This window comes from Fundulus heteroclitus, chromosome 18 (genome assembly GCF_011125445.2).
Source record: "Fundulus heteroclitus isolate FHET01 chromosome 18, MU-UCD_Fhet_4.1, whole genome shotgun sequence".
NCBI lineage: Eukaryota > Metazoa > Chordata > Actinopteri > Cyprinodontiformes > Fundulidae > Fundulus > Fundulus heteroclitus.
In genome coordinates, this window is record NC_046378.1 from 4,267,599 (window position 1) to 4,286,693 (window position 19,095).

Consider the following 19,095-nt stretch of genomic DNA (forward strand, 5'->3'; position numbering starts at 1 on the left):
AATTCTTTACTGAGAATAAAGCAGTGTGATGGCTTTAAAAAGTTTGTGGTAAAAGTTCTGGTAGCCTGTTTGATCCTTCTTAAATAAAATAAAATCCATAATAAATTACTTTTTTGCCTAGTTCTTTTAAAAAACCTTTCTAAAGATATACATGTTATATTTGATCCTTCCTAGAAAAGAACGTTCCAAATTAGCGTGACATTTATGCCCATTCTGACCATAGCTGGGTCTGTGTAAAGGTTCTGTGCACGTGGGTTCACAATACTTTTTTTTTTTTAAATCTGACTCTGGATCACGTTACTCTTCTGGCATCTATCTGTCTAATTCATGTAAACATGCTGTAAAACCTAACCTTGATAGATCCTTTCGTTTCCATCTGAGCTGCAGAGTCAGACGAGGAGCCCGAAAGGGAAACCACTCAGAGAATTACTCATCTTTATCCTCACATTAGTCAGGGGAAAAATAAAAAAAGTGCAACAAGAGCAGCAGAACATGATTACGTCGCCATATCTGTCATCTTTGGAGGAAAGATGGATGCCCGGATGGGCTCTGGGGAATTTAGCCCCCCCCGACCTCTCAGGTGTTTCCTTTCTGAGTCAGTGCGTCCTCGGTCAGCCCCATGAGGGCCTTTAAATTGCCTCTCGCTGCCGGGTAAGATTGATTGGGAGGGATACAAATGGCCGCCGTCTAATTGTTTAACGGAGATGCAACACATTAGGGCAGCAGGATGACACAACCTTGGGTTAATCCTTTTACCAAGTGATGTGTGCAATTCCATCCCTCTCCATCTCCATCATGACCCCCCACCAGTCCCAAACCGTCTGCCCACAACCTTCCCTCCCTCCTGCTGCTGCTTGTTCAGCTCAATGAAACCCAATCCATGGCTGGTGCTTGAATTCCAGGCCCGTTTGAACTCAATCCCTGACTAAAAGCAGGGGGTTTGTTAGGCTTAGCTCGAAGGTTATCCTCCCTGGAGTCCCCAGTCAAAGTGATGAGAATGTATATGGTGTCATAGATAATCCAATCATAATCGGTGGATCGGGGTCCCCTCATTAATCATCCCACTGTAATTTTTTAAAAGGCAGATGGTCCGGAATGAGTAAGGCTACAGTGATCGCAGAGGGGGAAGAGGTCAAAGATTTCCTCCGTTTGGACCCTGAAGAGCAGATGTCAGAGAGGAGGTTACCTGGGAGTTTCTGGAGATGTGTTTGTTTGAGCTCCTGTGGAAACCAAGTCAGTGGGATGTGTTTCCCCCCCCAAAGTGCCGGAGATGTTTTCTTCTTTTCCCCCACTACAACCCCATCTGTCATTCCTTTGTGTCTGATTTTAGCTCAGCCCTTATTTAAGAGTTGCTCTTGTTTCCAACGCAATCTCTCCCGTGGCCATAAATTCCTCTTTGCAACAACAAGAGCGTGCATAACCCAATTCTGGCCCTGTCACTCTCCCTAAAGATAAAGGTGTGATTTGTGCGGCAGTGATGTGCCGAGGGGAGGGAACAAGTGTAGGCCGTAATCTGTGTTTTAACCTTCACGTGTTAGAGGTATCTATACGCGGACAGCGCTGCTGTTTGAAATATGGCCTCATTATCAGCTGCAGCTGAAAGAGCTTAAGATAAGATCACACACTGGAGCTTTAATGAAAACCAATTGATTTTCTCTGTTTAAAGCACAGAAAAAAACATAAAGGTGTTGAGATCATTTAACTTCACTCAATCTCTTCGTAGCTACGCAGGTTTTCTCAGGGTGACCTGGCAATACGCAACATATGAAGTTAGGGAAAGTGGCTGAGGGGACTGTGTGATCAGTTATATTGAATCCCACCATTAGATCGGAAATACACTCTACCTCTCGCTAGTCATGTGTTGCACATCCAATTTTGAATGCAAGCCAGGTTCAAAGACAAATGCGAGCGATTGCATCATTGTCTGGCGCCGAACTTTGGCTTTTTCAGCAGGGAAAAAAAAAAATGGCAGTGAAATTAAGGAGTGCAAAGAAAAACAGACCTAAAGGAAAGGTTCAGATTTTTTAAGGAAGCTTCAGTGAATATATTTTCCAGTAATAAATCCCTAAGCCTTAGTAGAAAGATAATGCAGTGACTTTGATGAAGAATTAAGAAATTCACAAAAATCCTGAAGACTAACAGCTGTTTTAGCGTTAACAATTGAAAACAACTCACAGTGAAATTGTTCACATCCATAGAAAACACCAACCTGTCAGTGGATGTTAAAAGTCTACAGAATTCCCAAGAAACTGTTGTTAAAGTTGTTGCTGTTATGTCAGCTGAACGACATCTGCGCTAAAACGCTAAAGCTAATCTGATGGACGCTAACGGCTATATCGGTAGACCTGATCATCTGCGCCTCATCAATCTGCTCTAAATCCACCAACAGGGGAGCAAATGGATTTTCATTTGTGTAACGATGTTGTTGATAGAATGTTCCAACAAAGCATCAAAAGACAGATGCTTTGTTCCCAGCATGCTTGGAACAAAGCATCTGTCTTTTGTATTTACATTTGGTACTTCAGCCCCGGATACGTCAGACCAATAAACAGACTGAATGCTCTCGCGTGGTACTTGGGTTTTCTCTGTCGGAAAACAAACTGAACAACCAGAACAGTTACAGGTTAAGCATTTAGAAAAAGCTAAAATATACAAGATGTTCTGAGTTATTTCACAATTTTGTGTTTGATACACAATTCTATATACTTTCGCGTCATAGTTTTGATGTCTTCACTATGTATCTGAAAAATAAAGAAAAGCCATTGAATGACAAAGCTGAATACAAACGTTTGACTGGTTGTGTAAATTTTTGGAAGAGTTGTTATAATTGGCTTAAATTAGCTAGCTAAAATTTGGCTAGCTGTTAGCGTTCCACCACTCGGAGAATTTCTGAGCTTTTCTACACACTCCCTGTGATATGACACTTGTCTACCACAGTCAAGAAGGCTGAACAAGCAAGCTAAACTGTACGTCTTTTTTTCTCTGTCTTTAATCAGCTCCTTCTCCAGTAACTTCCATCCAGGCAAAGGATATCACCAGACACACCATCTCATTGGCCTGGCAGCCACCAGAAAGGTCCAACGGGGTCATCCTGGAGTATGAGGTCAAATATTACGAGAAGGTGAGTGGTGCTATGATAGTTCACTCTGACGACAGCTTCGTGAAAGCGGCGTTTGAGTGACTGTGAGTGTCTCTTTGTCATCTCCAGGACCAGAACGAAAGGAGCTATCGCATCATCAAGACGTCATCCAGAAGCACGGACATCAAGGGCCTCACCCCCCTCACCTCCTACGTGTTCCATGTGCGCGCTCGCACTGCAGCCGGTTACGGGGAATTCAGCGGGCCCTTTGAGTTCATGACTAACTCTGGTGAGTCTAGATGACGTCACTGTCATAGAGCAAAACAGGCAGGTAACCATGCCGGTCAGATCAGCCACATCATTTTATGATAGCATCTTTTATGAGTTCTTCTCCCTTAGGTTCAGAGCAAATCACCACAATCTATAATTTATTCAAGAATATCAATTATATTTTTCTCCAGAACCTGACTGGTAACTTAGACCTCAGTAGCTGAGCCAGCTAAGGTTCAGACTGGATGGGTTTTAAGCTAGGAGCACTTAGTAAACGTACCAACAATTACGATTCAGGACTTGGCATCAGCCTCTCAAACTGCACTGACCTGGCTGCTGTGTCTCCCATTAGAGTGTCAGACTGTACAGCCAAAAAACTGCCTCAAAATGTTACTTGGAATTTTGGAGAGACTCCAGTTTCCATAGCTTTTCACTTGATGGAGAAAATAATTCAGAAAAAATAAAATAAATGCATTATTGGGAGGTAACAAAAAACTGTTTTGATATACAAGGTAAAAAGTTAGGGCCATTCTTTGTGAATAAGAAATGCTGACAGCTGTCTCATTGATGCTCCAACTGTAACATTGCTTAAGTTCATTAGCAATGAATTACCAATATTTAAAACACATTCAACACCTCTTTATTCATCATTCTGTCATAGATTTTCTGTTGAGCTTGGATTTACTGTCCTGTTGTATAATTTATTTACCCAAAGTTCAACATTTACAAAGATTAACTTTACTCTGGCATACTTTTGTAAACAGAGGAGTTTCTTGGACTCGTGGGATTCCGTACTTCGCCAGTTTGCGCCCTGTTTCATACCCACCTGTTGCCTTTTTTGTGATTAATTATGTAGAATTAGTATCATAAACATACTCAAATACCTCAGGTAATAAAACTTATTGTTATTTTCCAACAATTTTATATTACCTCATTTTACTGTAGCTCTGGAACCTTATAGTCAAAAAGAGACTTTCTGCTGCTGGATGCTGTGTTTTCTGGCATCACATAAACACGTTTCTAAACAGAAGACTATGTGCAGATAATAGAAAATGACTATAAGGCATCAGTTATCAAAGCACTAAAAAACACATGGCAGGTACAAAATGTCCTGTGGAAGAAACACAAAAACACTGGGAATGAAAAGACCCAAAACTGCAAATTTATGAAATGATAAAGGAATCAAACAGCCAATCCCCTTTTTTGTTGTGCCCAAAAAAACAAGTCTAAATTATCCCTCCATGGTACTAGGAGTCAAGATGAGATGTTTACACAGATTTTTTTTTCTTTTCATTTTTTTCCAAGCATTTCTGACATTGGATTAATTGATTTTACTTTTGTTATTTCTACGGTTTGCATCATATTTATTAAATATGTACTGAATGCATAATATAGCATGTGTATTGTGTTTATCTAAGTTTATATTTAATTACATTTTTGACATAATTTTTGACATAATTTACATAATTCTTATAATCAGATTCAGTATCTGAGCACTGAAAATGGTCACCCTTGCTTTTTACTCTATAACAAAAAAAAAAATCCTCTTCATATTACTGCTGTCATACCAACGGGAGCTCTTTATTTCACTAACTAGGTGTAATCAGTCCAACCAAAATCTTAACTGCCTATTATTTCCTAACATTCACCCTGTGAAATTCATTGCATGTACATTAAATTAAGCGACAGAGGTGCACTAAAGACCCAGGTGTCCTCTTTGTAATGCAGATGCACAGCAGCACATGATAATGACATGGTCAAGCACACATCCTAATGGGTCATCATTGTCTCCCAATGAAGCATGCCGAGCGGCAGATTTTATGGGCAGGACTGTAAAATGGAGGCAGAGGGAGCAAACCCCCGTGCCTGGATAGGGGGAGCATATGGGGAGGAAGAAGGAGGGAGATCAGTTACTTTGACAAACACACAATGCTCACCAGCCCTTTGATGCATGGCGGCTCGGTCAAGCGTAATGATGTTGACTTTTCTCTTTGTCTCCCTCCAACATTCCTCACTTTCTGCTTCTTTTTCCTTCCCTCCTTCTGCTCCCTTTATAACTCCCTTTCGCCGCAGTCCCTGCTCCCATCATAGGCGACGGGGCCAACTCCACCGTGTTGCTGGTGTCGGTGGTGGGCAGCGTGGTCCTCCTGATTATCCTCATCAGCGCTTTCGTCATCAGCCGAAGGTGAGCGCCATGCCCCTTTCGTCCGCCGCCCCTTCTGCTTTCCGTCTCTTCCTCTTTCCCCCGCAGGTGAGGGATGTCTTCCTCAGGGGGAGTCGGAAAAAGGCAGCTGTCAGGAAAGTCATTCACAAATATGCGCACACACACACACACACACACACACACACACACGCACACACACACATACACACCACCAGGCAGCTTTTACAACTGGCTCACGTCAGATGACTGATGACTCGCCACACCGGCGACGTGATTGACAGCTCAGACAGCTGAAGAGATGCAATCAGCGACCTCTCACTCCCCGTCTCCTGCATCCGTCCCCCCCGCTCCTCTCCTTCCCCATCCTTCCCTCCTCTATCTCCCTTCTGGCGGGGGTAATCACGACTGCTGGTTATTTTCCCCTGCTGAGGCTCTCTGACCGCCGTGCAGAAAAAAAACAAAAAAGAAAAAAATAACAACCAGAGAGAGGGAGGAGCGAGACAGAAAAAGGAAGAGCAACAGGAGGGACAATGAGATAAGCGGGCAATGAAAAGTAGGGGTTGAATACGGGGAGAGGGAGATGGAGAGGCATCAGGTGGATTTGCAGTGACCCAATCTCCGAGTGTTAACCAGGCAGCGGGACAAAGCGCCGTCACACAGATGGGATTACATGCAGATGGGCTGTCTCACCTCAGGGTGCTAGCCACACTCCCTCCCTGTGTGTGTGTGTGTGTGTGTGTGTGTATTGAAGGTGTCAGTGTGTGTATCCTTATGCAGGAAAACAAGTTTTGCATGTGTGACTACTGAGAGGAAGTGTAAATGGCGTGTGTGTTGATTCCTGCTTTTGTGCGCCTTAATATGGACACTAAATCATTGCTTACACGAGTGTGTTGGTGTTGAGAATGATGATGATGAGTGAATGGGGCAGTTGATTGTGTGTGTGTGTGTGTGTGTGTGTCCTCTTTTTTTTCCATGTGATTGCCTCTCTCTCTCTCTCCATCCAAGCAGGTGGTTGTCTCTGCCTTTTTTATATGCATGCGATGGCCGCTGTCATTGTGCCGCTGCGGCCAGGCTGTGATTGGGGGGAGGGACTGCAATCACGTTGCCGTTTACCATCATTGCACAACCATTGCTCGACCACAATGTCCCACACATCTGGTCATCTCCAACTCTGACCTATACATCAATATGAACACAGGTGTCAGGCTGCTCTGGGATTTTAAAGGAGTTTTTAGAGCATCCTCTTCTAGGATTGACTCATAGCTTCTCTTTCTGTCTGCCTTCTGAACTCCGTAATGCTGTTCTGTCTTTAGTGTCCTTCAGAATCAGTCCCAGCTGAAGATCCCTGTCAGTCTGTGCAAACTTTCACTAAATCTTTTATTAGAGACGGACCTACTGGTTGTCAGTTTTTAACTGGTAACTGAAAAATACAACCATGAACGGATCAATAAATGCACCATATTGAATCACTGCCACTGCCAGGTAACCGCAACACTCGTTAGCGAGTTACTGAGTACGCAACACTCAAAAGCCTGGTGTTTTCATGATCAGTGTAGTGTTTAAAAATAAAATCAGTGGGAGTAGAGAGATTTAAGGAGCCGTGTCTCTGCTTCCTTCAGGCTGCAGGAGAGAGACTTATGACAGGAAGGCTAAACAGAGCATACAAATTAGCCCTGTTTTGTCCTGTCAAACTTTCAACCTCTGTTATTTATGCAATATGCTGGAGTGGAAATGTTGGTAGCCATTTGGAATCTAACAGTTACAGCAGGGATCCAAATAAACACATGGGGTACACTACAATAATCGCTAATATAAAATATTAAAGAGAGCTGTAACGCTCAACCATGTAATCACTCTGGCTTGGCTTTAAAATAGGAAAACCCTGTTTTGTTTGCTCTTAATATAAATAATTAATTACTGAGGCTTAAGGACTATTTCAATGCTGGTTTTATATCTACATATAAAGAGAAATGATCTCCTTAAAGGGAAATCCTTATTAGCAGGTCACAGATTTACAATGAGTGGGTTTTGGAAACCATTAAAAACTCTGATTGTTGCATCTTCAACTTCTGTTTGCAAAGCAGACAAGGGTAAATGAATACATTTGTTATAAGTTTGAGTACTTTTGTTGTATTTAACAGATTGTGATTAGGACAACCCAGATGGTTATAAGCCCTCTCGATGCTCTGTAGGCAGCTGATGCATGTTTGGCAGGCTGAGGAAAGCTTGCTGTGCCACCTCTGCAACTCTAATACAATAAGACAAAACATCCTCAAATTTTCAGTAGTTACTGGCCATGACCTAACGCAGCAGCTCATGTTAGGATGCAGTAAAACCTTTAAAAGCAGGATAAATATTCTGGCAGGCTCAGGCTGACATTTTGTGTATCCTACTGTAACTTCACAGTTCAAAGAGCTAACAGCTCCGACATTTCAGGAGTAGTTATTCTGTACATGAAATGTTTGTTAGCAAAAAAAAAAAAAAAAAATCAGGAATGTGGAGTACTGTTATTCCAATAATTGGACATGGGGTACAAATTCTGGCAGGCTCAGCATGACGGAGTCTGTTTCCCTGAAAAATAGTGGAAAGCTATGGGCTGATTTTGTGCAACTTTGAGGCAGAAGACTTAATAAGACAAAGATCACTGATCATAAATTTAAGGATATGTAGATGAATATACAGTAGAGGAGCGGAGTAGATGGGGGACACAGATTCTGGCAGTGTAAGAAACCTGATGTTAGAACAGACACTGAGTTAGAAATGATGGTGATGATAAAAGCAGTTCCAGCCTGCATGACTCTGTGCTCCAGAGACAAATGCCATATTAATCTTAGAAAGATGCAAAAAGCCTATCAGTACTTATTGAATGGATTTTAGTGCTTTAAAATCAGTAAAACTTTTAACATTCATTATTGAGAGGTCTATAAATTATTTTCAAAATGCCATTCTAATAAAATGTAAAATAGATATTTTACCTCATATGCTTATTATGAAAGATACGTATTTTGTCTCCTGCCTACTTCTTGATTGAATGAAAATCTCTTTAAATCTAGATCTGCCAGGATTAAGAGTAATTTTGGCTGTGACTTTATTCAGTGCTTATTCGATGACATTTGGATCTGTTTCATATGATCCATTCATGTGAGTCTATCTAGAAAAGGAAATGTTTTACAACAGAGCAGACGGCTGTGTTCAGTGTTTGACTCAGGAAGGGTGGAATTTTGGTTGCAGCAGACAGAACTTCTGGAGATGTGTGACAATCAGAGCAAATAGTATTTTTGTCAGACATATGAAAACAACCACAGAGCCATTTACTTGTTGAGAACCTGCTATATTGAGCATTAATCTTTATATGAATTGAGTTTAAACAGATACTAATATCCTCATATTAGACAATTACTCTCGGTATGTTGAAATAATCACGTACGATAACGTATGAGAACAATAGAAGTAATTCTGTAGTTCTGTTGTAATCCACTAACTGAATGATTAGGTAACAGCACTCTTCCTTCACTTTTTAACAAAAGTTCAACATCTCTATTTTCACATCTAGTTGGCTGTAAATGAGGCAGAGTTGACTGAATTCACACAAGCTGCCGAATGTGCACTCCCAACTCAGAGGCTACAATTTCTGTCGGGGTCTCGGGATAACTTGTTTGGCACAAAAACAGTCAACTGGCGACATCCGTTTGCACGTGTGCCACTTACTGAAGCACACATTCTCAGGGCGTCCACACGATAGATAATAAAGTCAGGAATTACAGCATTTCCAAACAAAGTTGCTAAATGCCTCAGCTCACTGCTAACCTGGGTAGCCATCTTTGCTGTGTCTGTGGCAGGTAGAATGTAATTTTGCGCTATGCAGTCTAATGTTAACCAACCAGTAGGCAAAAGTTGTCCACTTAAGACCAGCCACGCCCCCCCCCCCCATTTGCATAATGAGGCAGCAAAAAAGGACCAGCAAAAATAAATAGCATTTTAAAAATAAGGGCCAAAAATTTTAGAAAACAGACAGGAATCTTAAAAAAAACATACACATAAATAAATACATTTAAGAAAAAGAAAGTTTAAAACTTTAACAGATAATAAATAAGACAATTATTATAAAGGTGAATAACTAAAGAAGCTATTCAAAAGAGATTTTTTATGTCTCATTGTAATTAATTTGATTACTGTTTGTATTTATTTGTTAGTTTATTTTCTGTATTTTTTTGTGCATTTAAGTGTTGGCTTATTTATTTAGTTATTGAGCATTTGCTTATTTCTGTATTTTTATTTAATATGTCAGAGTTGGTCCTCCATATGCTAATCACCCCTATAACTAGCAGTATTTTTTGACACTTTTTAAAAAGTAAACAGAAACTAAAAGCTAATTTCTTTAAAGAACAAATGATGTAATGTATGTAATGAATTTAGAATTGTTCTAAAATGTATTTTTTTAAAAAACCTTATACTCAGCTGACACTTTTTGTACATGAATCTGATTGCTATTTGCTCCTAACTAATATACTTTGACTTCTGGTCTGACTTTAACCTTAAATATGAAGTCTGTTGTGACATATTAAGGAAGCACAATATGACTGACCATCTTTTTCTTTTCTTTTGTTGTTTTTTGTTTTGTTTTTTGTCCCCAGAAGGAGTAAATACAGCAAAGCTAAGCAGGACTCTGATGAAGAGAAGCACTTACATCAAGGTAACTCATAGTTCATGGTCCACCAACGCACTCCGTAATTGAAAACCATTAGCGCTGTCAGGTGTGCTCATGCGCATGTTAGCTAAACCGCAAACGAGTCCCATAAAATGGGGAGAAAAACAAACTATTTGGAAGTTAATGTACTTGCTTGCTAACATGTTTCAAACACCTCATTATCAAGTCATCAGCGCTGTTATTTGCATGCCAGAAGAATTTCAAGTTAATGAGCTCCATCTTCATCGGAGTCAGCCACAGTGACATGAAAAGCAATGGAGTCACAGTGTGAAGTGAGGTATGGAGGGAAGCAAGGAGGAGGAGGAAAGGATCCAGAGAGGAAGGCGGTGTAGCCTGCAGCGTGATGGAAATAAAGAACAGATGGAGGGCAGAGCGTAGAGTTGCCGGAATGAATTAACCTTCTCCTTTCTTTTTCTTTTTTTGCTCCCTTACCTCCTTTACTTTCATGCTTCTTTTCTCAGGAGTCAGGATATACGTTGACCCCTTTACCTACGAGGACCCGAACCAAGCCGTCCGCGAGTTTGCCAAAGAGATTGATGCCTCCTGTATCAAGATCGAGAAAGTTATTGGCATTGGTAAGGAAACGGCTTTGTTTGGGCTCTAAGACTAGGTAGACTTCTCACTTTATTTTTAGGATAGCTGAGTATGAAAACCACGCTAGGAGACATTTGTTATACCTTCAGAGAAGTCAGGACGCAGGGAAAAAAAAATCTAGAGAAGCTAAATATGTTGTCCGGGCTATTCCTGTGGCTGGAGAAAAGTCATCCAATGACAAAATAATAAAGCAAAAGAATCAATATCCATTTCCTCTTCTTTTTCTGCTCCAATGGATAAGGGAAGGAGGAGGGCAAAAGGGGATTAAAAAGACTCTGATCAATGTTTAAAGTGGAACCCTTCAAAACCTGCACACACAGACACAAACAATTTTTGATTTGATTTATAGCTCATGGATCAGAATGGTCATGTATCATTGTGCCACGTTTTCAATGCAGTCTGCGTGTTCCCAGGGGAGTTTGGCGAGGTCTGCAGCGGCCGCCTGAAAATGCCCGGCAAGCGGGAGATCTGCGTGGCCATAAAGACCCTGAAGGCCGGCTACACCGACAAGCAGAGGAGGGACTTCCTGTCTGAGGCCAGCATCATGGGCCAGTTTGACCACCCCAACATCATTCACCTGGAGGGCGTGGTCACCAAATGTACGTTCAGTATGTGGCTGTTTCCTTCTTTTAGTGTTACAAAGGGGGTGGGGGTTGCCATGAAACTCTGCTCCATTCGCTCTCAACCATTTACACACACTGTTATTGTTATATCATTGTTAGTTCATTCATTCATTTGTGCTGTCTTGTGTGATTTTTTTTTTTTTTTTACAATAAATCATATTAAATTACATCTCTAAAAAACGGCGAGTGTAGGGAAAAAAAACAGTCACCGCCAGCAGCCAATGGGGTACATTTGTGTGCTGCTCTCTGTCCTGACAGTGTGTACAATAATTATGCGTGTACGAAGCCTTGCAAAACGCTTAGCATGCCTTTACAGTCTTCACGTTTTTACACATTACTCCCGTAGACAAGTACAAAGTACCACCTAATTATGACGTCATAAGCTAGTGACACATGGGTTTCAACATGTTCATATAAAATCAGAAGATTGTTGAACTGTCCTCAACCCCCTTTACTCTGATACCGCAAAATGACCGCAGTGCCACAGACTACCTTTAGAAGTCACCTCGTTGCTTAATAGTGTGATCTCAGTATAGACTCAGCTGTTCTGTGGAGGCCTGTGTTTTTTGCAGAGAAACTTTGTGAAGAAACAATGCCATGAAGCCAAGGGAACACAAGTCAGGAAAGGTTAGGTTATAAAACTATATCCCATAATCTGAACAGCTCAAGGAGCCCTGTTCATTCCATCTTCTCAAACTAGAAATCACAAGATGGCACAGCAGATAAGCTAATAGGACACGGCCTTCCAGCTAGTCTGACAGGCTGGGCAAGAGTATCAATGATCAGAGAAGCAGCCATTGTTGAGTTAAAGCAGAAGAAGTCCTACAGTTTGCTAGAAAGCACATAGGACACTTGCCAAACATGTGGCAGAAAGTGCTGTGCCCAGATTAAACTAATCCCATTAAAGCACTTTGAAGTCTCTGGTTTACCATTCCAAAATCGGAAATAAATCCAAGCGGTGTGAATACTTTTGGATATTGGATCTAGAGTGTCCAGAGGTGTGTTTTGTCCAGATGGAATTGGTCCAGCTTTAGGGATGGGGGAGGTGGCGTTAGAGGTAGCTGGGCATTAAGGGTGGGGACGGTGGAGGGTGGGAGGGGGCTAATGGGTCCAGGAACAAGCCCTTCAGCGCAGCTCCAGACTCATTAATCATGGTGTCAGCTGTAAATGTGTTTGGGGTTAGGGAGTGTTACCCTATCCCTTCTCTATCTGCTTCTGCATGGTCACAGAACACCGGCCAAATTTCCCTCCCTCTGCCCTTGGCACTCTCTCCTCCCCCATCCCTTCACACCTTCCTCCATGGTATTTGTTAGGCTATAGGTGAGTGTGTGTACAAGCATGCACGGTAGAAAAGTCTTTTCAGCTGTTACCATAGCTGATGGCCGGCCTGGCCTAGATGGATGAAGTGTCTTAATGCGTTGTGACACAACAGCCTAGCCCTATCTGAGCTAGATAACACTGTCTCTACCCCTGTCATACGCATTCGCCTTCACACACGCGCAGCCAGAGCGACATACCCGAACGCGAGCACACACTTTGCCCTGCTGGAGCTGAAAGTGTACAGCGGCGCAGGCAGAATTGCTTATCACCTATCACACCCCTCGCCGTGCAGAATGACCTCTCAGACCTCGCCGAGACGGAGTGTGAAAGACAGGAGGCAAGGTAGACAGATGGACGAGAGGAAGGAGGGAAGAGAAACCCTGGACGAGCCGTGGCAAAGGGAAGATGCAGACAGAGGTGGAGAGAGCAAGGGGCAGGGAAGTAGTTAGGAGATGAGAAGGAGAGACAGCAAGGAAAGTAGAGAACGCAGGAGTGGGCGGTAGAGGAACCACTGAACCAGCTGAAAAAAGTGCGAAATGGAACAAGAGTGAGGCAGAGAGATGAAGCAGAAGCAGACGAGCTGCACGGCAGTGACAAAGGCCGACATAAAAGCCAAGGCAAGGGGGACATCCCATAACTCCCACTCTCCACCTATGCTTTTGAGAGCTTGATACAAGGTTTGGGCAAAGGAGTCCTTCACACTTGAGAGTGTCAGTTGAATCTATTAAAAATCCATTATTTGAATTGCATTCCACTCTCCATTACAGTCAAGTTAAAAGGAATTCTCAATTTGGCCTCAGTTTGCTGGCATGTCCAACTGAGCCAATTAAGGCTTATTAATAATGGAGTAACTCCAAATAGGCACTAAACTCCATAAATGTGCAAAGATCTGTCACTGAGGACTGCTGGCTGCAGTTCACCATCCTCAAGCTTGTGTACACTTAGTGTCTCTATCATGTCAGTATGTAATTAAAATCTATTCTCCATTAGAGCTTGAAATCAGACGTGATATGTTTCAAGGCTGATTTACATAAAGTTGGAGAATGCTCCTTTCTTAAATATCTGCTCTTAAAAACAGACTGTGGTTAGGTGCCGGCCGTAGAGAACGTTTGCCCAGAACTCCCCCAGTGTTGCACCCCCTGGTGCGCTTTCCCCAAACTCCAGGGTTTTGTTGGCAGGTGATAATCGGCCCACTGATGCAGCCCCTTGCCCGGAGTTCATTGCCAAAGGCAGCAGGGCGTATTCAGTAAACAAGGAATTAGCATGCAAATGGGCTGGAGGGAAGAGGGCGGGGCTGGGAAGGCGAGAGTTTTAGGTCGCGGGTCAGACACTCCTCAGACTTTATTGCACAGCTGTCAATCACTGGCTGCCCTGGGGCAGGGGCTCGCAACAAAGGGAACAAAGATGGCCGACAAACAGGGCCCCACTGCTCCCCCAACTTTAGTTCCACTTCCTCTTTCTGGGCATCACTGGAGTCCCCCGTAATTAACAGAGTGCCAGTAATGCAGCGGGTAAGGCGGTGACTGACGGCCTCTTGCCGGGGGTGGAAGAACTTCGTCTTTACAACCTTAGTTTTCAGTTGCTCAGCCGGCTTTCTGCTCATTTGGACACCGTTAGATCACACCACTCGTCCAAGCAGCAAGTTTAAGTCAAATAGACACTTTCATGCAGTGTTTTCCAAAAGTATTTACTTCCCTTGTACTGTTTCATATTCTCCCACTTTACTACAACAAGCTTCAATTCATTCAAGTGGGATTTTATGTCCTAGAACAAGGCAAAGGTAGAATCAGTTGTGTTATTGTCTTTCCTCTTGCCACTCTTCCATAAAGGGCAGATTTAGGAAGTGCATGTGTAATAGTTTCAGCAGATTGTGCCACCTGAGCTGTGCATCTCTATTGCTATCATGGGCCTCTGACAGATTTCCATACCTTCATCTAAACCGTACCATTTTAGTTCTGGCTGTATATTTATTTATCTATTTGTTGTCATATTGGAAAGTAAACCTTCGCCCTCAGTCTCTGGCACCTGCTAGCAGCTTATCCACCAGGATTACCCCTAATTTAGCATCTTGCCTTCAACTCTATCCCTGCTGAAGAAACGAATACCAACAACATGATGCTGCCACCACCATTTTCAACCATCAGGGATGGGACTGGTGTTCAGGCATATGTAAAAGTGTTAATTTTCCACCCCAGACACCCTTTTAAAATGACTATCTGAGCATGCCCAGCCAGTCGGTGTAGGTGTACGTCACATTGTATCTCTGACCTCTGTAGTGTGTCCCTCTGTCTAAATAATCAATTTTCATTAACAATACAGTTGTATTTTTTTTGCAGACATTAAATGACTCAATTTTCAACTATGGTATGTATGAAGGCAACCGGTTGCATTGGTGTTCATTTAGGGGTATTCAAGTAAAAGGGCCTGATTAGAATTGCAAGGTGTGTGAGTACACTGTAGCAAGTCCGCCCTGAATGCATCACTTGACACAGAACCACAAAAGCTGTGGAGTAGAAATTTGTGGCAGCAGCTTGCTGCCGTTTTTTGGATGAAAACAAATCAGCCAGCCACTCCCCCCCCTCCCCCTCCCAAACACATAGTCGTGCTAAACGTTGAGCAGGACCCACCGGGGACAGTCGACCCGTTCTGCCTTCTGCCTCAGTTCAGATAAAGACGCAGACGCCCACCCCCCCATCCAACCCTCTGAGAGAAACAGAAAGGGAAAGGTGAAAAGCCAGAGAGGGGCGGCAGGGTTCGTAGAGGAAGAGCGTCTGAGCAAAAAAAAAAAAAAAAAAAAATGACACAAGAATGAGGGGAGCTAGCCGAGAGTGACAGATGCGTTGAAATTTGACAGAGACGAGAGAGGGCAAAGGGCCAGGGAGTGACATAAGTATGGAGTCTGGGGGACTCGGGGTGGGGGACTGCAGTCAGACTTTGTGTAGCGCGTCCAATGTCGGTTCATATTTGCATTGACACAAGATGGTGTGAGTTTGTATGTGTATATGTGGTGGGGTTTTGTTTTATTGGAGTCCCTTTTGAATGTGCAGGGTGACTCGAAGGGCCGAGCAGACCTAATTTAAATCGCCACGGGACTGAAATGGGTGGCCTGACACAGTCAAACACGCTCACATCCGCACACCCCCCCTCAACATTCAAGCTGTGACGTGCAACGTTTACCGTCTCATAATCATCTGCCTCTCCTTCTCCTGCTTCCTCTGTCTCTCTCCAGGTAAGCCGGTGATGATTATCACGGAGTACATGGAGAACGGATCGCTGGATGCATTCCTGAGGGTCAGTCATGCGTTTCCGTCCATGCAAAGCCGTGCACACGTGTCGGTGTGTGACACGACCATAGCCCTCCGATGCCATCTTATCTCTGTAATGTCATCCGCTGAAATAACAAGTGCCGGTTCACAAACACCGACCCTAATCCTTATCCGCTTTGATCAACTCACGCCTTTTCTGACAAGGAGGCTTCACCTCTGCTTTTCAGGTTGACTGCACACGAGGTGCTCACTGATCCGGGGCAATTTACAGAACATGCCGGGAATGTAGGCCGACATTTAAAAGAGTAAAACACAAAGATTAACTTTACAGTGACTGCTGATCAGGAATGAGCCTGTAAAAGCACCATGGGTTCACCTTAACGCAGTTTTAAGAAACGTTTTAAACAAAAATACATAACATGATCAAAAAGCAGCTCCTTTTTTGTAATGTTGATAATCAGTCATAATAATGTTGTCTCTGATCATTATTTTTTTGGCCTTTGTTCATACAAACATTTAATAAAAATTATTGAACAAACTGAATATAAACTTAGTTTTTGAGACTAGAATATTATGCCTTTTTGCAGAAACAGACGTATACTGATAAGGCAAAGGCAGGTTTTTAGGTCAGGTACACCAAGACTCTCAAAATTTAGGGTTAGAAAACACCCCTTCATTTTTCATCATAACCGTTCTTACAGTTTGAAGTCCTTTACACGAGACGCAGCTCATTGCTGTTCACTGATTGTGTGCTGGGAAAAGATTATTAGGCAAGGCAAGTTTATTTGTATAGCACATTTCAGTTCAAGGACAATGCAAAGTGCTTTACATGATTAAAACATAGGAAAGTAAAAACTGAATTAAAGCAAGTAAAAAAAACAGTTTGAATGAAATGTAGGAGAATTGAAACATGAAAACATTGAAAATGGAAATTGAAAGCAAATATTAATGGTTTAAATAAAAACTAAATTAAGTTTTAGTTAATAGTTGAACTAGAACAGTCAAAGGCAACCTTAAACAAATGTGTTTTTAACCTTGATTTTAAAGAACTCAGACTTTCAGCACTTTTACAGTTTTCTGGAAGTTTGTTCCAGATAAGTGGAGCGTAGGAACTAAATGCTGCTTCTCCATGTTTGGTTCTGGTTCTAGGTATGTGGAGTAGACTGGAGCCAGAAGACCTGAGTGGTCTGGAGGGTTGATACACTGATAACAAGTCTGTGATGTATTAAGGTGCTAAACCATTCAGGGATTAATAGACTAACAGAAGTATTTTAAAGTCTATTCTCAGGCATACAGGGAGCCAGTGTAAGGACTTTAGAACTGGGGTGATGTGCTCTACTTTCTTAGTCTTAGTGAGGACACGGGCAGCAGCGTTCTGGATCAGCTGCAGCTGTCTGATCCACTTTTTAGGCAGACCTGCTATTACCATTATCTCATTCTTACAAGAAACATGAAAAGACAGTAGAAAAATGCAGCTGTTTATGAACGTTTCCAAATGCAAGAAAAAACAACAACAACAAAAAAACAACACATCTCTGTCAGGAACAGTCCTGGGAATCTGGTTCCATTTGAAGGAGAATGCCTTTATCTGGTTGGTTCAGTTCCACGGTCCTTTGAAAACAGACCAAACCACCTGATCAGTGTCATGCAGTTACAACAGATGGTTGTTTGGGGCACTAACACCAGAACACACCCGGTATGAACGGCAGGTGAGGCATCGAGCCTATCCAGCATGCTGTTCTGTTCATCAGAGCTGAAAAGGTGACAGTAAATGAGAGGCGTGTAACCAACACGTTGCCGTGGTTACACAGACGCCGAGCAAAGGGTTCATATGATCCTCAGACTCTCAAAAAACCCACCAACAACACATCTCCTCAGGTTGTTTGTATTTCCTTTTCCAAGTGATTAAAATTGTCGACAATAACAGCAACTTTATGTTTTTTTTTTTTTTTGCAGAAGAACGATGGTCGCTTCACAGTCATCCAGCTGGTCGGCATCCTGCGCGGAATCGCGTCGGGCATGAAGTACCTGTCCGACATGAGCTACGTTCACCGCGACTTGGCTGCTCGCAACATCCTGGTGAACAGCAACCTGGTGTGCAAGGTGTCTGACTTTGGCATGTCGCGGGTTCTGGAGGACGACCCGGAGGCTGCCTACACCACCAGGGTGAGTCTGTGTGTGTGTGTGTGTGTGTGTGCCTTTTGCATCCATGTGGCCAACTGTGTAAGCGCTCTGTCTGGCTGTCACCTTATTTGCCAGCTTTAATTAATCAGCCCCGCATTCAATTACAGGGAGGCAAGATCCCCATCCGCTGGACGGCCCCGGAGGCCATCGCTTACAGAAAGTTCACCTCCGCCAGTGACGTGTGGAGCTATGGCATCGTCATGTGGGAGGTGATGTCGTACGGGGAGCGACCGTACTGGGACATGAGTAACCAAGACGTAAGTCTGAGGAACCGGGAATGTGTGTGAAAGGTCATCAGTAACAGAGTGCTTGAACGAATTTGACAAAAGTTTACGTTGAAAATACAAATTCTGATAAGAACGTACAAAACCAGCAACATGATCTGATTTCGTTCGCATTTAAATTCCACTCGTGATATCGAAGAATTGAATTTCTCTCAAATGAAAGGTTCCCTGAGGGAAATTGAGAAACTACGTTTGCTCTAACTCAATCTAGTTATTTAAACCCCATCTACTGTTTTGCAAGGTGATCAAGGCTATTGACGAGGGCTATCGGCTGCCTCCGCCCATGGACTGCCCCGTGGCTCTCCACCAGCTCATGCTGGACTGCTGGCAGCGGGAGAGAGGCGACCGGCCAAAGTTCGGACAGATCGTCAACATGCTGGACAAGCTGATACGCAACCCCAACACCCTGAAGAGGACCGGGGGAGAGACTGCTGTCAGGTGAGGGAGCGGAACCAGAGAAGGTTTGACGCTGGGATGATGTTTTTGAAAAGAAAGACTGGCTCTTGATCGGCACAAGGGTAGAGCAGATGCTAAAGAGATGCTATGTCAGACCCAAACATGATGTACATATTGAAGTCCTGACTGAGTGTGTGTTTCCGCATA

The 19,095-nt window shown here is 43.0% G+C and overlaps 1 protein-coding gene across 1 annotated transcript in view; it reads left to right on the forward strand.

Annotated features, from left to right (window-relative positions):
* epha4l (eph receptor A4, like) overlaps positions 1 to 19,095 on the forward strand; it is a 67,828-nt gene that overhangs the window by 39,252 nt on the left and 9,481 nt on the right. The window contains exons 4-13 of the mRNA XM_021316861.2: positions 2,997 to 3,121; positions 3,209 to 3,368; positions 5,423 to 5,534; positions 10,151 to 10,206; positions 10,683 to 10,796; positions 11,229 to 11,423; positions 15,988 to 16,049; positions 17,981 to 18,190; positions 18,316 to 18,465; positions 18,734 to 18,930. Of these exons, the coding sequence (XP_021172536.2) occupies positions 2,997 to 3,121; positions 3,209 to 3,368; positions 5,423 to 5,534; positions 10,151 to 10,206; positions 10,683 to 10,796; positions 11,229 to 11,423; positions 15,988 to 16,049; positions 17,981 to 18,190; positions 18,316 to 18,465; positions 18,734 to 18,930 (1,381 nt within the window). The remainder of the gene's footprint in view (positions 1 to 2,996; positions 3,122 to 3,208; positions 3,369 to 5,422; positions 5,535 to 10,150; positions 10,207 to 10,682; positions 10,797 to 11,228; positions 11,424 to 15,987; positions 16,050 to 17,980; positions 18,191 to 18,315; positions 18,466 to 18,733; positions 18,931 to 19,095) is intronic.